General features: G+C 45.7%; 2 protein-coding genes across 4 annotated transcripts in view; both read left to right on the forward strand.

Annotated features, from left to right (window-relative positions):
- The first annotated feature begins 338 nt into the window (after positions 1 to 338).
- On the forward strand, positions 339 to 12,026 carry ANXA4 (annexin A4). 3 transcript variants are annotated; one of them, XM_082495775.1, is made up of 13 exons: positions 339 to 501; positions 4,408 to 4,464; positions 5,391 to 5,466; positions 5,911 to 6,005; positions 6,282 to 6,395; positions 6,574 to 6,664; positions 7,144 to 7,223; positions 7,612 to 7,668; positions 8,144 to 8,237; positions 8,768 to 8,863; positions 9,320 to 9,378; positions 10,198 to 10,320; positions 10,583 to 12,026. In XM_082495775.1, exons 2-13 carry the CDS (start codon positions 4,462 to 4,464, stop codon positions 10,640 to 10,642), a joined length of 948 nt encoding a protein of 315 aa, XP_082351901.1. In that variant the 5' UTR covers positions 339 to 501; positions 4,408 to 4,461; the 3' UTR covers positions 10,643 to 12,026. The 3 variants fall into 3 exon arrangements, with proteins under 3 accessions (XP_082351901.1, XP_082351900.1, XP_082351902.1); XM_082495774.1 differs by lacking the exon at positions 339 to 501 and adding an exon at positions 729 to 1,026; XM_082495776.1 differs by lacking the exons at positions 339 to 501; positions 6,282 to 6,395 and adding an exon at positions 729 to 1,026.
- Positions 12,027 to 14,490: 2,464 nt separating this feature from the next.
- GMCL1 (germ cell-less 1, spermatogenesis associated) overlaps positions 14,491 to 21,400 on the forward strand; it is a 20,020-nt gene continuing 13,110 nt past the window's right edge. Inside the window, exons 1-8 of the mRNA XM_082495856.1 lie at positions 14,491 to 14,810; positions 15,312 to 15,435; positions 18,229 to 18,325; positions 19,133 to 19,230; positions 19,722 to 19,834; positions 20,508 to 20,573; positions 20,752 to 20,836; positions 21,060 to 21,150. Coding sequence (XP_082351982.1) covers positions 14,614 to 14,810; positions 15,312 to 15,435; positions 18,229 to 18,325; positions 19,133 to 19,230; positions 19,722 to 19,834; positions 20,508 to 20,573; positions 20,752 to 20,836; positions 21,060 to 21,150 — 871 coding nt within the window. The 5' untranslated portion in view covers positions 14,491 to 14,613. The remainder of the gene's footprint in view (positions 14,811 to 15,311; positions 15,436 to 18,228; positions 18,326 to 19,132; positions 19,231 to 19,721; positions 19,835 to 20,507; positions 20,574 to 20,751; positions 20,837 to 21,059; positions 21,151 to 21,400) is intronic.

The following is a 21,400-nucleotide window of genomic DNA, read 5'->3' on the forward strand; positions in this document are numbered from 1 at the left end:
AGCCAGCGGCACAGACATGCTCACTGGAGCACAGTCTGCACTCATCTGAGCTGCTAAATTTAGGTCTCTTCCAGCAAAAGAGCATGTGCAAAGAGGCACAGGGATGAGGTATCACTGTCGTATGAGCTGGAAAAAAAGAACCTGAGAGGGTTCATTTACCCATTATAATAACTGTACTTTTGGCATCAAAAGAGTCCCTGAGGATAAACACAGGGAAGAGAAGATACGTATTATTGCAAGGTTGACTTCCCTCTGTCAGTCTCATGAGCTTGTCCAAGGCTGACCCTGGCAGTGTCCCATGGGGGTAACACTGAAGTCCCTTCGCCTGAAGTGTTTTGACTTTAGGGCAGCCTGATTTATTGGGGCAAAAAATAATCGTTTTTATGAACATAATCATTCTTACAGAAATCATGGATGTTTGTGATGCAAAGTTCTTAGACAAGGGGAAAGGATGCTGAAGACCTGGGGAGGTGCTGTGGGAGTGAAGGAGACAGGATACAGGTAAGAAATCCCCACAAACAGCATGGGGGGACGACTAGGACTTCTTGCTTGAGGCTGTTGAAGCCTGTGTGCTCCACACCGTCGTCCCCCTCGCTCCCCCTTTGGGTATGCCCTTTTACACAACAGCATCAAGCGAGACATCAGAGGCTGGCTGCGCGCTCGGGCTGCAGTCAGACAGACCCTCTGTCCCCAGAGCTTTTTACAGGCAATGCTGGGGAGCGTGGAAGCCGTCCCAGCCTGCCAGTCCACCTTTGTTTGCGAGGGTCTCTGTGTAACCCCAAATGTGCGTTTCCTAAATGCACATAAGGCTCCCTAGGGAATCTCTCCCTGCTCTGGATTACAACCAACTGTTTACGGAAGGGCAGAGGAGGGGAGCAGGGCTGGATTGCCTTCCTGTCAGGCGTTGGAGAAAAGCTGCTTTGCGCCGGCGAGTCCCACCCCGCTCCAGGGCGGGGACTTTGCCATCCGGGGCAAACCGAGCAAAGCTCTCCCCATCCCTGCCAAAGCACCCGCTTGGGACAGCAGGTGAGTGCCAAACTACCCGGGGGTCCCCTTTGGCATGGGGAAGAGGTCGCATGGCTGGAGGTGCCTGGGAAGATGCCAAGCACCGGCCATGCTTGCCAGACCGCAGGGGCTGGTAGTGCGGCTGTGCGGGACTGGGACAGGGATAGCCCTTGGCTGGGTGGATGCCCTGTTGGGGCCGTGATGCCAAGGCATTGGGGCACTGGGGCAGCCCCGCAGGGCGCAGGCCTGGGGTGAGGAAGGACGGGGAGGCAGGTTGTGGGAAGGAGGAAGATGGCTGACTCTTCCCAGGCACAGGGAGCACAGGTTTTGCTTCCTATTTTTGCTGTGGCCAAGCTGGCATGTCCTCCCCGCTGGATGCTGGAGCGTGGAGGGAATGGCAGGGGGCTTGTGAAGCTGCTTTGGGTGGGTGCACGGGCTGAAGTGAGGAGCACAAGCCTCTGCTAACTCAGTTTTATATTTTTATTCTTTTTGAGGGCAGTGGCCAGGCAAAGGTCATTGTGTGGGAGGTGCTGGGATATTTCGGCTGGCTCGGGGCTCGCCAGCAGAAGGGAGATCCTGTCCTGAGCTTCAAATTGGGCTGGGATCAGGGTCAGTCACCCTGCTTTGAGCCCCAGACCTGCCCCGGGGCACTCTGCCTCCCTGAAGCACAGCCAGCTGCGGAGGGAGCAGGCTGGATCCAGCACACTGGAAACAGCCAGCGGTGGCAGAGCCATGGAAAAGCTGATCTGGTGCAGGGTGTGGGTTTGTGTTCGAGTAAACGTGCACTGAATGAAAGAACTAGTCAAACAAGTCCAGTGTTTGCCTTGCAAGGGGATGGGTCGCAAAACGGTGGTTTTCCACTCCAGGTCCTAGGTGTAAGACTGGCAACATGTTTATGAGCTCAAACTTGGGGGAAAAAAAAATCCCTTGTTTATATCCTGTTAAGCTGTTGGGAGCTTTGCTTGCTGGGAGCTGCGTGTGCTCTGCGCACAGTCAGGAAAACTTGATTCAGAGAAAGCCTAGATTTGAACTGGGCAGCACACATGATAGTTCCAGCTGTTTTCTGATAAATGACGTTTATTCTGGATTCAGCTTTTTGACGACATTGGTGTGGATTTAGAACTGCCTGATTAGCTGATAAAGCCTGCCAGGAAAAGGTCATCCATGGAAAAATTTGAATAATGGGAGGGATGCCTCGTACACCTGCACTCTGCCATCTGGCCACGGTGTTTTGAGCTTGTTCGAAGCCAGGTTTGCTGTATCAGCTAGCTCAGGCCTTTATTCTGGGATGAAGCAAATTACACCAGGACAGGGATTAGCCAGGGCACCTTAGCACACTAGCTGATTCTTTGCATGCATAGTTGAATTCTTCAAAACACGGAGTTAAGTGTTGCTCCTGTCCCGAAGCTGTTTTCCCTGTTTGAGCTGCAGGCCAGGAGTTGTGTTAAGCTGCAGAGCGCTGGCAGGTCTGACTGAGCAACCCCTTTCCATACTAGCAAAGGAGGTGGCTAGGAGGGCTTTATCCATCTAGTGCCCCGGCAGCAGTTCATGGAGGCACCTTTGCCTGTGAAAGGGAGCAAGAGGGTTACAGGGGCAGGGACCATTGCTGGAAAACCTAGTTGAACTGCCAAAGGCTTCCACCTGTAACTTCAGTGGCTCATTTCTGGTGGCACCACACACAGAAATACACTGGGAATGGAACAGTATTTGCAGATTGTGCTGTGGGGTTAGCGCTGCTGCCTTTTGCAGTGCTCTGCTCTGTATCTTCCCAGTGATGGTTAAGCTGGATGAAGAAAGTGGAATCTTACAGTCAATATTCAATGTGACATTTCTGTTGTAATTTGATATTGCAGGAGCATTTGCCCTGAATCCAGTACATGCATCCTTTCCTCATGTTTGCTTTCTTTCTGCCAGCTCATTTGCACTCAGAATTTCTCTGCCTCCTACTCTCTTTTCCTTGTTTATTGACCTTTCTTCTGCCCTCTAATTGACTTACTAAACCAGCCTATCTAATGCTCCCGCTTCTCTGTACAAACCAACTGAATGGTAAAACTGCATCAGAAAAACATCTGTGAAATTCAAAGCCATTGTTTAGTGTCTGGCTAAAGCAAATTAAAAAGTTGGCCTTATATTTCTGTAAAAGACTAGAGAAGAGCAAAGATGGCTTTTCTGAGGTCTAGGTCATATTTTGACCACTGAAATCTATCATCATATCACAGAAAGAAAACTCAACACTAATAATTTTCCATCTGTTGCCTGATTGCACAGTGTGTAATAATGTACAGATGACCTGGAGAGCACTAAGGAGCGCCTGTGTGTAACATATCTATGGCAAATGTTATACTGAGAGTCAACATGCCCAAACAGAACCTTCCTGTGGTATTCCAGATTTGTAAGAGTCATGTGAAGCATGAGCAAAGACACTTCTGTTCTTGCACAACTGTCTGAGCTCATTGATAGTGGCTATTAAGCACCATGAGCAGGATTAGGGAGCGATGTCGTCAGCCGCTGGCATTGCTGCTTCTACTTAAGGGCTCTAATGTGAGCACCTCAGCTCACGCTGTGTTGAACTTGAGTTGCAGGGAAGTGAACCTTGTCCTAGTACTCGACATCCTGTCGACTGACCAGGGATATGGGAAAACACTTTGGGTGTGTTCATGTGTAGGCTCTATGCATGAAAGCAAAATTATGAGCAGAAAAAATAAACCCTGGGGAGATGGCAAATAAGCTATATATATCTATATATAAAACTCTTGTTGAGGGTTTTACCAGTCAGTTAAAACTGCAGTACGAGGAATTGCACGTTGCACCAAACTGAGGAGATGTTGAATACAGCAGATTTTAAGAGGGAAAACAATTCTCCTGTCCCGGTCCTCGAGTGAGGTTGTCCTTTGTGTGGTCATCTAGACTTTGATGTTGTCTCTGCTTCCCAGGGAGCGTCTGAAGGCTGTTAGGACAGTGCAGGCACCCTCAGGCTCTCACCTGGCAAGGTCAAAGCCATGTGCTTTGAAGGGCACAGGAATCAAGTCTGTTTTCTTTGCCCCCAGAGCTACACAGTCTGCTTCTCCTTGTAGCCTCAACCAGGCTGTCATGCTAGCAATAAAAATGAAATTTCTTAAATTAATAGTGCTTATCATCTGCTCATGCCCCACATCCCATTTTCAGACAGGGTGAACGCCCTGGCCTGTGCTGTTAGAAACCAGCCTTTGTTCGGTCGGTACAAAGCAGGACTGGAAACTTGGGGATGCTGCTATGGGTGTTCCGTAGGGCTGTTCAAGCGTTGCTTTTATTCCTCAGAGAAATTACGTGGTTATTTAATCAGCCCTATTGACTGGCAAGGGTAGGTATAATTTATTAATTATTTGCTAGAAAACTTAATACCTTCTCTGTTTTTTATTACAGTTGTCTAACTGCCTGAGGACTCGAACAATAACAGATTGACCAAATACAAAAGCGATGGTGAGTGTGTTTTCTGTACCATGCTGTGCCAGGCGTTTGCTCTGATCAGATAAAGGTGGGGAGTGTAGCTCAGATAAGGACACAGCAGGAAGAACGCTGTCACTGTCTGTCCCTTTATGGGGGGGTGACTTTATCACTTCTCTCTGCTTCCTCATACTAGAGAAGAATGACCTACACATATGGGCTTTTCAGTTTTGGGAGTTAATGGAAAATCTGATCAGATATTAGTTCAAAGAGCATGAACTTCTCCAGATAAACTCCCTGGGCATATTATTCTTTCTGGGTTCCGCCTGCAAGGTAACCACCTATATGGTAGTTATCCCTGTGCCTGTTTCAGACCCTACAGGAATGTTAAGCAGTGTTTTGCTAATGATTTTCATGAGAACATGGGGATAAAGAGACCACGTACTCCCACAGAAAAGGCACTGGACAGGAGGCAGGAGAAAGCTGTTTGTGAATCGCTGTATTGAGCAAAACACCACGCTTCCCAATGCGTTTTTTTACAGAATGATGGTCCTTGACTGCCCTTAGAGAAGTCAAGAATAGGGCTTTGGGAACACTTCTTCTGTGATTTACTCAGAAAACTGCTGGGAAGAAGCCCCAGCTAGACTAAACAGAGATGTTGGGCTGCCTGCCATTATTTAACCGGAAACCAGATACTCCATGGGCAGCTATATGAAGATATTTCCTTCTTTTAGTTGTGTCCTTGTGGCTTATTTCTTATGTGGCTGAGATGTCCCTCTAGAACAACCTGTTTCTCTTTAGGGTGAGATGGAAGCCTGATATAAAAATCACTCATGTTTGGTGACTTTACTTGCTGTTGCTGTGTTTGCATCTTTTGAATTTATTTTTTTTTTAATTCAACTCTACTGTATGCACATATCACTTTGAGTCTGCCTTTCCTAACTCCTCTCCTGTGGGTTTAGGCAACAATCAAGGGGGTCTCAAGTTTCAGTGCTGAGCAAGAAGCGCAGGCACTAAGGAAGGCCATGAAGGGATTTGGTAAGTTGGTCTCCCTCCACTGTTAAACCCTCCCCCCCCCAACCGGAGCATTGGGGTTGTTTTGTCTGGCCATTTGTTAGAGGGGAAGTCTAGCCATTTGCGTTGCCCCACTGCTCTATGAGGGCACTGAAAGGACTTGATCAGGCTGAGACTTGAACCCAACTGGAAATCCAGGTCTTGGCCACAAAAATATCCTTAGTCAGGCTCTTGTCTTTCCTCTCCTGTGGTGTGGTACTGCCATGCCGCTGGCTGAGTTGAGGCACTACTGTACGTTGATTTAGTCACAAGTGCTGTTGAGAACCAGGTTGTGTAAGAAATAGAAGATATTGAGAACCAGGTTGTGTAAGGAACAGAAGATGGCTAATGGCACACTCTGGACAAGAGCAGAGCATGCTGTTGGTTCTTGTGCAAGCAGCCTAACCGGTTTCCATTGGTTTCTTCCAGGCACGGATGAAGATGCCATCATTGAGATCTTGACCAAACTAAATGTTTCCCAACGTCAGCAAGTTCTGATCACATATAAAAGCAGTATTGGCAGGGTAGGTGATCTTCAGAGATTAGTGACTGTGGCGTTAACTGGGAGATGCAGACAATTGTTGGGTTATATCACTTGAATGAAATGTGAACAACGTCCTTGTCTTGACAGTAAGGTTAGCACAAGCTTTCCCTGGCCAAGTTTATTTTGGTCTTGTTCACCTCACAGCAGCTTCTCATCCAAGGAGGGTTGGAGCCTGAAGAAGAGTGGTAAATGAGTTCTTTCTGTTCTTAAAGGCTGTATCTTCTCCCAACTCCTTTCTCCTCTCTCCCTCTTCTAGGATTTGATTGATGACTTGAAGTCTGAGCTGAGTGGGAATTTTGAGAGGGTGATTGTTGGTATGATGACTCCTACCACCATGTATGACGTGCATGAACTGAGGAGGGCTGTGAAGGTTTGGATATATTCCTTTTACATTGCTTAAGTTCTGGTCAATTAAGTATGATATGGCATAATTATACATTTATTATTAATTTTTCATTATTAACTTTTGTCTAATTCTAAAAAAATCCTAGATGCACATCAAAATAGTTGTCATTATAATCTTGGATCTTGTCTTCACAATTCCCTAGGGTGCAGGAACAGATGAAGGTTGCCTGATTGAAATTCTGGCTTCTCGCACAAACGAAGAGATTCGGCGCATTAATGAGAACTACAAGTGTCGTAAGTAGTGCAAACTGCAAGCTGACTGAAAAGTCACTTGTGTGTATGTATGGACACGTGAAGAGGAAGGAGAGGGGTCTGTCAGCCTTTAAACGTGACAAATCAGCCAACGCAACTATTGTCGTTTGTCCAGAGAGAACCTCTGAGTTAAATAGGTGTCAACAGCAGGACTGCCAACAGCCTCAAGGATTAGAATTTCACTCAGAAATTGAATCAGTGTACATAAAACAGGATGGGGTGGTTATTTCTATCAGTTAGATGTCTGTCCATGTGTGGAACTACTACCAGTTTTATACTGGCTGGGCTCTTAATTTTAGCCTATAGCACAAAATATGATGGCTGGACTGCTATGATGATGTTTAGAGCCCTGAGCACAGTTAGCTGCTTCCCTAGCTTACAGCTGGCAAATGTGGTGGACAATCAGTGTCCAGGTGATGGACCTGTTACTAACAGATGTCATGCGTGTGTCCTCTTGCTAGAATATGGCTGTACCCTCGAGGAGGACATTGTGTCCGACACATCTTCCCTGTTTCGAAGAGTCCTTGTGTCCCTCACAACAGTAAGTCCAGGAAAAGGAAAATGGGGGTGAATCTTCTGTTGCTGATGGACATGCCTCTCACTTCAGTGATGAGGTGTTTCAGGCTGGTTTTTATTTTACTGATCTTACATTTCACCTTGCTTGCATTTTACCCCCAGCTTCTGCAGGGAGAGGAGTCTGACTCTGGGTATGCATTAATGCCATGGCCCAGTTAAAGTGGATTGTTGCTCGTCTTAAAAGGAAGTACAAATCACATCTGAGCTATGTTTTGCTGTATTTGTAAGCTACTATTCAATTTTAAGAATCCTATTATGCATCTCCAGTCACTTGTTTTGAATGGGGAATTTGCAGGATTTGCTTCTATTAGTCGCTGTGGTGAATTGAGCTTTTCATCCTTGTATCTCTGCAGGGAAATAGAGATGAGGGAACGTATGTGGATGATGCCCTTGCTCAACAAGATGCTCAGGTGCGTAGCAATCTGCTTCCTTGCAAGAATTGTCTGTTCTTGTACATGTGATGTGTGGCGAATCCCTCCTTTTTCTAGACCTTTTTTTTTTTTTTTTTTTTCCCTAAGGCAGAACAGTAAACTTGAAGCTATGCTAGACAGCAGTGCCCTAGGGGAAGACCTGGGCTCTAGTCGCAGTTTTGACCCTTAGAGAGGCCTCTTCACTGTTCTGACTTAGCCAGTGAAGTGGGGATAATGGTTCTAGCCTCCTTTGCAGCTCTGTGGTGAGAGGTCTCCAGACAGGCTGGGTATTTGGGAGGGGAGAAGACAGTTCAGTTGAAAGTTGCTGTACTTGCTTAGTATTTATTGAAGAATATCTGTGATCTAGATGAGCCACAGGCCAGCAGTGCTCAGGCACTAAGAAAGTAAAAATCTCACGTTGGTACACCTGATCTTCTTAATTAGCCTTGCTTTGTCTATTCATAATGTCTTCAAGTGCCTGTATGAAGCTGGGGAGAAGAAATGGGGAACAGATGAGGTGCAATTTATGGCCATCCTCTGTACGCGGAACAGATGCCACCTGCTAAGAGGTAGGACCCTCCATGGTGTCCTGGATTTTTTTTCCCTTGTTTGAGGAAGATACTTTTGTAGGAGCTTTGTACTTTTGTTCATTAACCGATTGTGAACTCTTCCTGAGACAGCAGGTATCCTATAGCCCAGTCACATTCAATTCTTTAAGACCATTTTATTCCCTCCTGAGACAAAAAGGGACTTGAAGAAAAACATCAGTACAACTTGCTCCAGCCTGTAAATTGCAGATAATGAAGTGTGACTCCCATTGGGGCAGAGCTAAGCATTTAAACTGCCATCATTAACTAGCAGTTCTTGAAAATGCTAACAGCAGTGGTAGGCCAATTAGCAAGACAGTTGATGATTAAAATTAATTATTTCTGTGGGACAGCCCTGATTTAGCTTACAATGTCACAATAATGGTACAATGTTCATGCAGAGTATGAGGAGTTTGATCTTGCAGAGTGATCCTTGGTGGTTTACACAGTCTGCCCTAAAGCTTCTCATTTGCTCTCTTTTTTTTTTTTTTATCACTGACTCTTCCTCCTAGTTTTTGATGTGTACAGAGGGATTGCTAATAAGGACATAACGGACAGCATTAAATCTGAGATGTCAGGAGACCTCGAAGATGCTTTGTTAGCTGTGGGTGAGTTCCCAGCTTTTAAACTTTGTCTACAAAGTAATTAAATAATTGGAGATACGGTATCTTGCCCTGGCTGGCTGTTCACATAGCTTCAGGAGGCAGATAATGTGTGTCTTGTTTGCAAGCCGCAGCGTTTTACTCTTTGTGGATACAATCGGGTGGGAAAGCTCTGCATTTTATGATATTGTTTGCTTTCCCAAGTGATGTTCTGGTAGCTGACATTTGCTGTCAGGGAGCATTAAAGCCTTGAAGAAAATATTACTGCGCACTGGGTGCGGAGACGTGGATTTACAGCAGATCACTGACTATAGATGTCTGCATTGTACTTGCTGCTTGTTGGCCCTGAATTGCATCTTTACAGAATAAACACCTTCACTGGGAAAGTGCTGTAATGGTTTGGAAGACCTTCTCCCTCAGTTTTTATTGACCTTAATTCTCTTGTTCTTGTCTTCCTTACAGTAAAGTGTGTGCGAAATAAACCTGCATATTTTGCTGAAAGATTATATAAATCCATGAAGGTAAAGAGCTTTTGGTGTGAAATTGCTTGCTTCCCCCCCTTGCCTTTCCATACTCAAGTCAGTAGCATGACAGCAATCATTAGATAAAGAGAAACTCTGCGATTAACTGGGGGGGAGGGGAGGGAGGAAACCCGAGCTTTTATATGGACCTCTTTTCCCTCAAAATTGTCTAGGTTAGAAGGGGCCTTTAAGATCATGGAGTCCAACCGTTAACCTAACACTGCCAACTCCACCACTAACCCATGTCCCTCAGCAACCACATCTACATGTCTCTTAAATACCTCCAGGGATGGTGACTCCACCACTGCCCTGGGCAGCCTGTGCCAGTGCTTGACAACCCTTTCCGTGAAGAAATTTTCCCCAATATCCATCCTAAACCTCCCCTGGCACAACTTGAGGCTGTTTCCTCTTCTCCCATCGCCTCTTCCTTGGGAGAAGAGACTGACACCCCCCCCTCGCTTACACCCTCCTTTCAGGGAGCTGTAGAGAGTGAGAAGGTCTCCCTTCAGCCTCCTTTTCTCCAGGCTGAACACCCCCAAGTCCCTCAGCCGCTCCTCACCAGACATGTGCTCCTGACCCCTCACCCCTTCTCTGGACACACTCCAGCACCTCAGTGTCTGTCTTGTTGTGAGGGGCCCAAAACTGAACAGAGTTCGAGGTGGGAGCTCAGAGCAGTATCCTCACCCAGCAGCAAGCTGCTAGTGGATCACTCCACTAATGTGAAAATGCTCTGATTAGGAACAGACCCCACAAATGATCAAGAGCTAAAATCTTCATGTTTGTGCTTTGCAGTTGTACATGGTTAGTTTATTTCTTTAGGGCTTGGGAACAGATGACAACACACTGATCCGAGTGATGGTGTCCCGCTCTGAAATAGATATGCTGGATATCAGAAGGGAATTCCTGACCATGTATGGGAAATCCCTCTACTCCTTCATTAAGGTAAGCTTTTCAGTGTTAGAAACAAGGGGCTGGATTTGGAAAGCAGCCTAAAGGAGACAGGTGCCCACTTGACACCTATTGGGTATTTTAGAGGAGCTGGAACTAAGATGACTTTACATTTATGTACTGAAAATGTTCCTGAATGTTCTTAGTTCTTAAATCGTCAAAGAGGATACAAACCCTACAACAAACTGTATGTGCTGGAAAGAATCCAGCCTTGTACAGAGTTGTAAAACTAATTGTGTTCCTCTTCTCTTCCTAGGGAGACTGCTCAGGAGACTATAGGAAAGTTCTGCTCAGGCTCTGTGGTGGGGAGGATTAAAGGCTGCCTGCTGTACTACCTGGGTGATGGGAAGCACTTGATCATAAGGATTTCTTTCTTTTTAATTTTCCCCAAATATCTTATTAATTGCTAAGAGCATTGACCTAGGTTAGTTAATGCTCTGGTTAGATAATGGCCATTCTGGCTGACCCTTTTGATAGGCTTTTATGCTTGGAACACCCATTTGTCTACTAATTGGGCTAGCAAAGCCCATCTTGAACAGAATGCTGTAACCAAATACATAAAAGCTAAATTGTTTCCTGACGAGCTGTCCCTTTGCCATTGCATTCACCAGCAAAACTTATCCACCGAAGCAAAGTGGGATGCAGAATATGAGAGGCCGCACAGGGAAAAATTAACCTCATCGGTACGTGGAGAATGCAGAATGCAGGCTTGCTTCAGCTTTTGCAAGACAACTTAAACACAGAGAAATCAATCTCCTAAAATACAAGCATGTTGATCTTAACTTTCCCTCTGTTAGTGTGGAGAATTGCCTTACTGCACTTTATATATATGTTGCCTATAGATCTGTAGGTAGGGAAGATGTCACTGGTGACATCAGAAAAAACTCTTGCTGTCGTGGTTACAGGCCAGCCCTGTATTCTTAGTCCATCTTTCTTGACTTGTGGGAGTATAAATCATTGGGGTTCTATTACAAACCCTTCCTCTGGAGAAAGTGATGTCATTAGAAGGGTGCCTTTTAAAGAATGACCTGTCCCCAAAGATGTGTTTCCTCTGCACTACCGGATGCCTTAGACTGGGATTCCCTGGACTAGGGGAGCTCACCGGATCTCGCCAGCGCTGGCAGGCTGGAGCCCCGTGTGACACTACTGTCAGAGGGTCCCAGTTTTGTGCCTGTGCCTAACCTGGGCTTCCACACTGATCCCTTTCACGCTTTTTCCCCAGACCCTACACACCTGCCTCTTAAGCTGAGTGTTGTTTTCACTACAAAAAATGTGGTTTGTGTTTGGTTTAGCAATTTATTTTTTTTTTTTAGCTGTTGGTATATAATCCTGTTTTGAAGGCATCAGACTGATGGTAGAATTTGAAGGCACAAATACCGCTAAGGCCTACACCCAGTTCTGTCACCCATTTTCTTCTAAATTAGGCTACTGTTGGCTTGAATAGGACATCCTTCTGTGGCCTCTAATAAAATAATTTTCTTTCTTGCTCTCTGTGCTGTAATTGGAGATACATTCCTTAGTTTTGGTGGGAGAGGAGGCAGAGCTTTTTCCAGTTCTACTGAAGCCTTCTGCTCAGTGAAAGAAAAATTGTCTTACCCAGTACAACAGGCTAACAGATGCAATCAGGCTTGGTTTTGTGTTTAAATGCCTTGTGTTATGTTGCTGACTTTTTAAAAATGAATAAAGGATTCATTTCTGTACCTTCTGCCATGATTGTGTGTTCTGGGAGAGGTAATGGTGAAGTACCTGTCTCCGTGTTTTTCCAACAAGGTGCTTTTTCTCCTAAGTGTGGACCTCTGTACACCATCAGAGCAGGGAGAGGCTGCAGGGAGATGCCTCTCAGCTCTTCAGCTGGAGTGGAGATTCCCAGGTGGAATGCTGCTGTGGGGATGAGGCTGCCTCCTCCTTAGAAAAAGGCAAAACCAGTGGGCCCACCACAGGAGGATGCTGTAAATCCCCTTCCAGCAGCGCTCCCCTTCCAGCAGCGCTCCCCTTCCAGCAGCGCTCCCCTTCCAGCAGCGCTCCCCTTCCAGCAGCGCTCCCCTTCCAGCAGCGCTCCCCTTCCAGCAGCGCTCCCCTTCCAGCAGCGCTCCCCTTCCAGCAGCGCTCCCCTTCCAGCAGCGCTCCCCTTCCAGCAGCGCTCCCCTTCCAGCAGCGCTCCCCTTCCAGCAGCGCTCCCCTTCCAGCAGCGCTCCCCTTCCAGCAGCGCTCCCCTTCCAGCAGCGCTCCCCTTCCAGCAGCGCTCCCCTTCCAGCAGCGCTCCCCTTCCAGCAGCGCTCCCCTTCCAGCAGCGCTCCCCTTCCAGCAGCGCTCCCCTTCCAGCAGCGCTCCCCTTCCAGCAGCGCTCCCCTTCCAGCAGCGCTCCCCTTCCAGCAGCGCTCCCCTTCCAGCAGCGCTCCCCTTCCAGTGCTTAAACTTTAGCGGAACTCCTGAAATGAAAACTTAGTTGGGCCTTTTGGACCTGGACTAGATGTAGAAACAATTAAACTTAATTGTGTCCTTCCACATCCACCTGGACTAGGTGTAGAGACAATTAACTGAAACTTAAGATTAAAGAAATTTAATTGTTGAAGGATTACCGTATCAAGAGCTTACTGCAGATGAACAAGGCCCATGGAGGGACTACGTTCCTGGTCTCTGATCTAAGAGTAAGATGACAGGACATATAGTCTTTGGAATGGGGTTGAGATAACGGTGTGTCCAAGGGGAGCCTTAGGAGATTATAATACTCAAACACATACCTTCTTGTAAATAACGACCACACTAATTAATGGGATGTCCCAAAGTGTTTAGAACATTTAGACTTGAATGCACATGTGTGATGAGGGATGGTAAAGGAACTGCAGCTCACCAATCAGCTGGGTCTCATCGCTATAAATACCGGACTGTCAGAAGTGTGTGCTGTGCTGGCTGTTGTTACATGTCCGGCACCCAATTCTGCAGAATTGAAATACAGGTAAATCTCGCCTCAGTGTGGTGACAGGTTTTTTGCACACTGGGTGAAGAATCCTCATCTGGGGACAACGGGGGGGGCAGATCATAGAATCGGCTAGGTTGGAAGGGACCTTACAGATCAAGTCCAACCATCAATTGAACGCTGATAACTCCACCACTAAACCATGTCCCTCAGTGCCACGTCTACGTGTTTTTCAAATACCTCCAGGGATGGCGACTCCACCACTGCCCTGGGCAGCCTGTGCCAGTGCTCGACAACCCTTTCCGTGAAGAAATTTTCCCCGATATCCATCCTAAACCTCCCCTGGCACAACTTGAGGCTGTTTCCTCTTGTTCCATCACCTGTTCCTTGGGAGAAGAGACTGACCCCCCCTCGCTACACCCTCCTTTCAGGGAGCTGTAGACAGCGAGAAGGTCTCCCCTGGGCGTCCTTTTTCTCCAGGCTGAACACCCCCAGGTCCCTCAGCCGCTCCTTATCAGATATGTGCTCCAGACCCCTCACCAGCTCTGTTGCCCTTCTCTGGACATGCTCCAGCTCTTTCTTGTAGTGAGGGGCCCAAAACTGAACACAGCACTCGAGGTGGGGCCTCACCAGTGCCAAATACAGGGGGACAGTCACTGCCCCAGTCCTGTTGGCCACACTGTTCCTGATACAGGCCAGGATGCTGTTGGTCGCCTTGGTCACCTGGGCACACTGCTGGCTCACATTCAGCCAGCCGTTGACCAACGTCCCCAGGTCTTTCTCCGCCAGGCAGCTTTCCAGCCACTCGTCCCCAAGCCTGTAGCGTCCATGGGGCTGCTGTGACCCAAGTGCAGGACCCGGCAGTTAACCCTGTTGAACCTCACACCATTGGCCTCGGCCCATCCTCTGTAGAGCCATCCTACCCTCAAGCAGATCCACACTCCCGCCCAATCCGGGCGTGCAGGCCCGCACCCCCCCAGCTCTGCAGGCGGGAGCACCAACAGCGATGCAACCGCAGCTCAAGAAGCCGGACGGTTCCTCTCGACCACCCACCGTCAGGCAGAGAGCTGTGATGACGCCGCGACACTGCATTGGGTGCAATTACCGCTTTTTCCTGCAGCCCCGCGGCGGCACCCGGAAGCCCGCCCGCCGCTGCCCGCCGGCGCATGCGCGGTGCAACTACTGCGGCCGCCGCGCATGGGCACTGGCGCTCCCCTTCCCGCGCAGGCGCAGAGGCGCGGTGGCAATGGCCGCCGCCGCCGGCCGCTGGTGAGGAGCCGCCGTCCACCCGCCGCGCCCTCCCCGCTCCGCTCCGGGCGGCCCCATGAGGAGACGGCGGCGGCGGCGACGACGGCGGCGGAGCGGTAGCGATGGGCTCGCTGAGCAGCCGGGTGTTGAGGAGGCGGGTGGGCCTCCCGCGCGGCGATGGGGCGGCCGGGGGGGATGGCGGCGGCGGCGGCGGCGGCCGGGGCGGCAAGAGGAAGCGCGGCGGGGCCGAGGGGCCCGGTGACAGCGACAGCGACGGCGAGGCCGAGCGGGAGGAGCGGCTTCTCAACACCCCCCGCAGGTCCGGGCTGAGGGGGGGGGAGCTGGTGGTCGCCGGCTGTGAGGGGGCTGCGGGCCTCAGTCGTGGCCGTGGGCCTGTCAGGGGGTGGGCGGCGGGAAGGGGCTGCAGGGCCGGCGGCTGTGGGGTGGTGAGGAGAGGAGAAGGGGCTGAGGGGCCTGGCGAGGCCGGGGGTGGGGGGTGGGCTGTGGGGGGCAGGGGTTGGGGCACTCAGGGGCCGAGCTTGGGGGGCTGTCGTGTAGGGAGGAGGTGGGGGGGGGGGGGGGGGAATGGAGGGGAGAGGTTTTCGGTGTGAGGCGGGTGGTGGGCCTGGGGCAGGGGATCGCTTTTGGTTTGCTTCAGAAAGGTCCTAGCTGCAGTAAACGAGAGGGTAAGTGAGTGGGGAAGTCATGGCAGGGCGGTCAGTCCGTTATGGGGAGATAAAAACCTTTGCCGAGTACTTTAGTGTGGCTTCTCTAACAGAATAATTTGAAGGAGTGTATCTTTCTTTGCCTTTTTGTGTAGGAAAAAATTGAAAAGCACTTCTAAGTATATTTATCAGACTCTGTTTTTGAATGGGGAGAACAGCGATATCAAAATTTGTGCTCTGGGAGAAGAGTGGAACTTGCATAAGATATATTTGTGTCAGGTAAGTGGCTTTCTTACAATAGAAACTATTTTTAATAGAATATCTGGTAAATGTTAAGTGTGACTTGAGATTTTTTTCTTTTTTTTTTTTTTTCTCCTTATACTTCAGACTTACCACTCTTTCTGTGGATGCAAATAGTTAACCAATTTGTGTTGTGCTTTTGATAGTAATGTTAGGAAGCGTAGATGTAGCTTCATGTTTGAAAAGTGTCTTTAGCTCTGTCTCTTGCTATTTAATTTTTTTAATCTACTTGTCTTAACCTTAGCGCATCCTTTGTGAAAACAGTTGCGAAAATTGTCTTTTTATGTCCTGAGAGTATGTTCTTGTTTGCTAAGCAAATGGCTGAGGGTTTCCTGCAATGTTAATATCATTGCAAAGCAAAGAAAGTGCTTCCAGAGTGGATTTGTGAAGCACTTGGTAACCCGGTTCAGTTTTACTGTTCATTGGGACTCGAGTGTAGGTGCCTGAAGTGAAATGGCTGGAGCTGGGTCTCTGTATTTGTTATGTAGCCCTCATCCTTGGATGAAGGCTTTCTTGCTGCTGCATGAGGAAGGGATGCACAGAAGATCTAAAAAGGAGTAAATCATAGTGCATACCTACAAAAGAGAGGCTGTTTCTATAAGCGTTTTATCTTGGATTTGTATTAAGGTGAAGTTCTTTGTTCTACTTCTTGTGTTTTGGGAGTGAAGAGGTTATCTTTACTGTCTGTTCTCTGTATTACTTTTCCTGTGACAGAAGTGGGGAGACACGATGGCTTTGTCTTGAAATGTGTCATTCAGTTGTGCCGTTAACTTTAAAGTGGGAGTCTAACCTTGGAAGCAATTTATTTGAAGCAAGAAGAGAAAGTAATGTCAGGTACTATACCTGAAAATGCGTGCACTTCTTTGTTAGCTGTAGTCAAACACCGAGCGGTTTTACATGTTTCAAGATGAAGATGTCACTATGAGATGCTCAGCAGGTTGAATGCAGTTTCTCTGGTACAACAAATGATGGCAGAAGCAAATTCTTGATTTTTTTGTTACGTTAATGCCATGATTCCAGTTTAGGCACAGCAATTACTCACGTTGGCCATAGTGAGGGAAATTTTATTGCTTTCTTGTAGGAAAAAGCCTTTTATTTTACATGTGTTAGAACCTTTTAGTAAGCATAAAATGAGGGCCGGAATGTCATTTGTGTATAGCCCAGGAGTGACCAGTGGCAGCCATCTCTGGCTAGAACAATGAGTGTGTGACCAGGGGGGACAGCTGACAGACACAGCTGTACTTGTCCACTGGCTTTTGACTCCGTGTAATAAAGGGAGGATATAAGTGGGTTGGACAGTTACGTTGTGCAGCGTAAGCAGAGTGGGCACATTGCAGGTTTGTCCTTAGACTGTTGTTGGTGACGATGTTTTTAATCACCATTGTGATTCTGTTGTTGCTACATCTCAAGTTTGTGAAGCTAGTCCTTAAAGCTTAGTTGATGACTAAAACTGAATGTTAAATTGCTTCTGTGGATGTTTTTTAACAGACTTTGAAAATTGCGAATTTCTTCTGTAGAGCCCTTGTTGTACAGGTGATGTTCTGGTGAGATGGCATTTTGTGGTTAAGTTAACCATGCTCGTAATTCAGGTTTCTGTTTCAATTTATGCTCTGTCATTGGAATTATGTCACAGTAGGTAAAATATTTTTGGAGGTTAAAAATAACTCTCTCGATGAAATTAGGACTCCTCTGCCTTGTTGAGCAGACTGTCTCAGTCCGAATGTCTCTGTTTTCTAATCTGTCGAGTTACTGCAGTTAGTTTGATAAATGACAGTAAGGTGCTGCTCTGCCTGTGAATGGCAGATCTGAGAAATGGAGGATTTCCTTTTTCTGATGCTGTTTACTAAAATGATAATTTCCCACGAATTTGAGGCATTGATCTACATGGCAAAACTAAGGTAGCCTCATGAGGATTAGTAAGCTGAATAAGGTTCTGGCTTTGAGAGCAGTGTGTTGTATGTCATAGTTAGGGGATATGCTGAAGGTATAGAAGTACTTAGGTAATCAAATAAAATCAAAATTGGTTGTTATATTATTTGCTGCCCTGAGTTGAAATGCTGAGTTAAGAGGTCAGGGAATATTGTCCTGTACAAATAGACTTTATTTTTTTAATCTCTCAGGTAAACTTCAGTGAGTGATAGCATCTCATAATGGGCACATCTGCTGCTGAGAAGGAAAAGCATGAATCCTAGTAGAGCAGTATATTTCACTCCATTTGGATGGAAACCTATCAAATTCTAGTTTTATATGCCTTACACTTTATAATAAAAGGTATATTTACGTAAATGGTGTATGTGTATGTGTCCTTGGTCTGAGACTACAATCTTGTACATTAATTTGTATGTCTTGCATGCTTTTTTTTTTTCTTCCGATACCCAAGCTGGCAATGCTTAATGCCTGCAGGATTTGTTGCCCGCCAGTAACATTAAGGACTTAGTTTGTGGACTAATTATATCCCCATTGGTGGTGTGGTTTGTAGGAAAAGAGCTTATGTGGCTTTTCTGGCCCTTTAAAGCTCTTTACTTACTCTGATTACAGACATGTAGTCCAAATTTTCTATACGCATTTTCACTTTCAGAAATAAAGCAACTACAATTAGCCCTTTCTCAGGTGTGTCAGAATGTTTTAGCTTGTGAAAAGTTCCCTTAATACATTTTATTCTGCATAAAGGTAAATATTAACGTTTTTTCATTCCGTGTGCTGCTTTTGACAGTTCTAATTTGAATGAAATCTCTTACTTGAGTTCTTTTTCTCTCATCTTCCCTCATACAGTCAGGCTACTTTTCCAGCATGTTCAGTGGATCTTGGAAAGAATCTAGCATGAGCGTCATAGAGTTGGAGATTCCTGACCAGAATATTGATATTGAAGGTAAGTGGGAACCTTTTATTTTACCTAAACACTGAAGGTAGAGCTTAAGTTGAACCTGACAAATAATAACTGATTTCTTATTTTTTTTTAATAATTTTCAAACTAGTAAATAAGAAACTTGAGAGAATGAGTTCTGTGCTCATTCAGTTTTGCACTTAACTCGGATCACCCGTAGAGTTGAATTCATTTTTGTACCTCTGAGTTAGGAAGCGCAGCTGCAAAGCAGCCACTTGTCCTGTTGTTTTGGCGACGGGGCTTTTGAGATCAATGTCTGCAACGCTTATGGAGACCCAGGGGTTAGAGTGGGAATCGCATCTTCATCTGCCTAGTCCTAAAATGCTACCGAGTGGAATGCTCACAGGGGACCGATGTGAGTTGGCAGAATGTCTTGCTATGGTTCCAAGCTCCGCGGAATGAAGAAATAGTGTTTTTCGGAAGAATTACAGAGAAACCTGAACATCGTAGCAATATCTCAACATTGTGCTAGAGGTCGATTGCAGAGAAGGATGATGAGGTTTAGCTTCTTTTTATCTAGTTTTACTGCTCTCCATGTTGCTCTGTGGCATGACTTGGTGGCTGTTTTAAGATGAGTATTTTGTTTAAATAATGAAAAGGACCGCATTTTATTGGGTAACGCCATGTTTTGTGTTTATGTGTGTGCTTGGGCTGGTAAATGCTCACTTTTTATCCAGAACAAATAAGATTGTAGAGAATGTGTGCGCTCGAGTGGTTTGGTTATGTTTATGGTTTCTTTTAGTTATCCATCCTCAATGTCCTGTCTTTGTTTGACACTTGTACTCTTTTCAGCTCTACAGGTGGCTTTTGGCTCACTGTATCGAGACGATGTGTTAATAAAACCCAGTCGAGTAGTCGCACTTTTAGCGGCAGCCTGCATGCTGCAGCTTGTAAGTAATAAATATGCAATATTTTTATGGTTTCTTTTCAGATAAAGATAACAGTTGACGATATACTTACACGCACCTATTGTTTCACCCAGAGAAATGAATCATCTTTTCAGACTAAGTGGGGAAAAACCCCAAACGTAACGCAGTGGTTTTATTTAAAAATGCTATGACTAAGAGTCAGTTGTAATATTAAGTGCTGCTTTGAGAATCATATCTAGAAGGAGATTAAAAATATGTTTTAACAGCTCGTTTGTTCTACCCTGAAGGTATTCATTAAGCTTTTCTTTCATGTGATGTAGTCTTAAGAAAAATCTATTTTTCTGAGGAGCGTTGGTTTAAATTTTCTGGATGGCATAGCGTAGGTCACTGTAGCACATGTGACTTTCGGTAATTGTTCAGGCATGAAAATTTGTAGGAACTGCAAAATCTTTGACTTTTCCTGTTGGGAAATTAAAATTTTGAATATTTGTGGGTTTTTTTCCTCCCCACAGGATGGCTTAATCCAGCAATGTGGTGAAACAATGAAGGAAACCATTAATGCAAAAACTGTGTGTGGTTATTATAATTCAGCGGGGACATACGGGTTAGACTCTGTGAAGAAAAAGTAAGAATTACTTTCTCCAGGCTTCTTTGTACATTGTTAATTAAAAGTGTGAATTTACAAACAGTAATATAATCCCCAAGTTAATTTTTTTTAAGCTGTCTGACTTCGGCTGTGCTTGTTCTGTTCAGTTTGGGAGTTTCTACTATAATCAATGACCTTAAATTTACTGAAGTGCATTAGTAAAGGCAATGTATTTGGTCTTCAGTGTAATAATGAAATAATACTTGTGGTCATTGACTGTTTTATCACAAAGCTGCTTAAATATTTAGAACTTAAGCTTAACTTTATCTTAATTAGGAGGGATAATTACGCATTTGGGAGTGGAATGCTGAGGCTAGTTCTAACTCTAACTGCTTCCTTCTGCTGTGAATTAGTTTGTTCTCAGAGCTTTTTCTGGTATTAATACTTTGAATTTAGCTTTCACTGTACCCTGAGAGAAACAAAATGCAAATTTAAGAGTTACAGAAAAATTTGGGAAATTTTATGGTAACCTTCATGGTTTTGAAATAACTCTTTTTCATGTTTTACGTGTTTGTGTCTCTGGTTAAAGTGGTATTTCAAAATCATGTGGTACGTAATCAGGCTTTGTGAGCCTGAGCAACAGTTGCAGGAATGTTGACATATATAAGAAAAAAAAAACCCCAAAGGTACTAATTCCTTGCTTTTAATCTAGGTGCCTTGAATGGCTCTTGAATAACCTGATGACTCACCAGAGTGTTGAACTCTTCAAAGAACTCAGGTACAGGCTTCAGTTAACGTTGAGCGGTGAAGTACAGTTTCTTCCAAAGGATAGAGCTCGCTACAAATAACGTTGTAGGGCTATTGATGGTTGCTTGTTGCCTAGCTTGCTTGCTTGCTTTTGGCTATACTGTCTCATAGAACTCTTATGGTTTTTCTTTTTTATTATTTTTTTCCAGCATAAACCTCATGAAACAGCTGATTAGCTCTTCTAACCTATTTGTAATGCAAGTGGAAATGGACGTGTATACTGCTCTCAAAAAGGTACTTAGCAAAGGGGCTTTATGAATGAAGTTGAACTCCTGAGTAGTAGTTGATTTGTAACATGATGAGAATTTTAGCCATTTTTTTTACTGGAAGTATTTAATAGAGTATCAGAATCTTTGTAGGAATGACTACATTATGAAAATGTCACTTGAATAATGCACGTGTTACTTGTGTGAAAACTTCTTCAATTAACTCACTAGAGTTTGTTTGGTTTACCTAGTGGATGTTCCTTCAGCTAGTGCCTTCTTGGAATGGGTCTTTGAAACAACTCTTAACTGAAGCTGATGCCTGGTTTGCCAAGCGTAGGAAAGGTAAGATTAATTGGCACGGCTTTAGATTGTGGAAGATGCGGGTTAGAAGGACAATATGATAGTCTTTCTCTACTTCCAAACTTTCTCCTGTTTTCTCTGTGGAGGCTTAACTCTGCCGACAGTCCCTGGCATCAGATTCTCAACAGTGATAGCTTTTTTTTCCCTGGTTTTTGCCAAATATTTTCAAGTGAGCACATAGCTTTTTCAGTCACCGTTTTGTCCACATGTTTTCAAGTGAGCAGGCATGGCC

The sequence above is a fragment of the Vanellus vanellus genome (genome assembly GCF_965231255.1).
Source record: "Vanellus vanellus genome assembly, chromosome: 26".
NCBI lineage: Eukaryota > Metazoa > Chordata > Aves > Charadriiformes > Charadriidae > Vanellus > Vanellus vanellus.

Bases quoted from the DNA above. Each gene is read 5' to 3' on its own strand.
- ANXA4 (XM_082495775.1), top strand. The intron at 5,467-5,910 runs GTAAGTTGGTCT...GGTTTCTTCCAG, and splicing joins GAAGGCCATGAAGGGATTTG to GCACGGATGAAGATGCCATC. The intron at 6,665-7,143 runs GTAAGTAGTGCA...TCCTCTTGCTAG, and splicing joins TAATGAGAACTACAAGTGTC to AATATGGCTGTACCCTCGAG.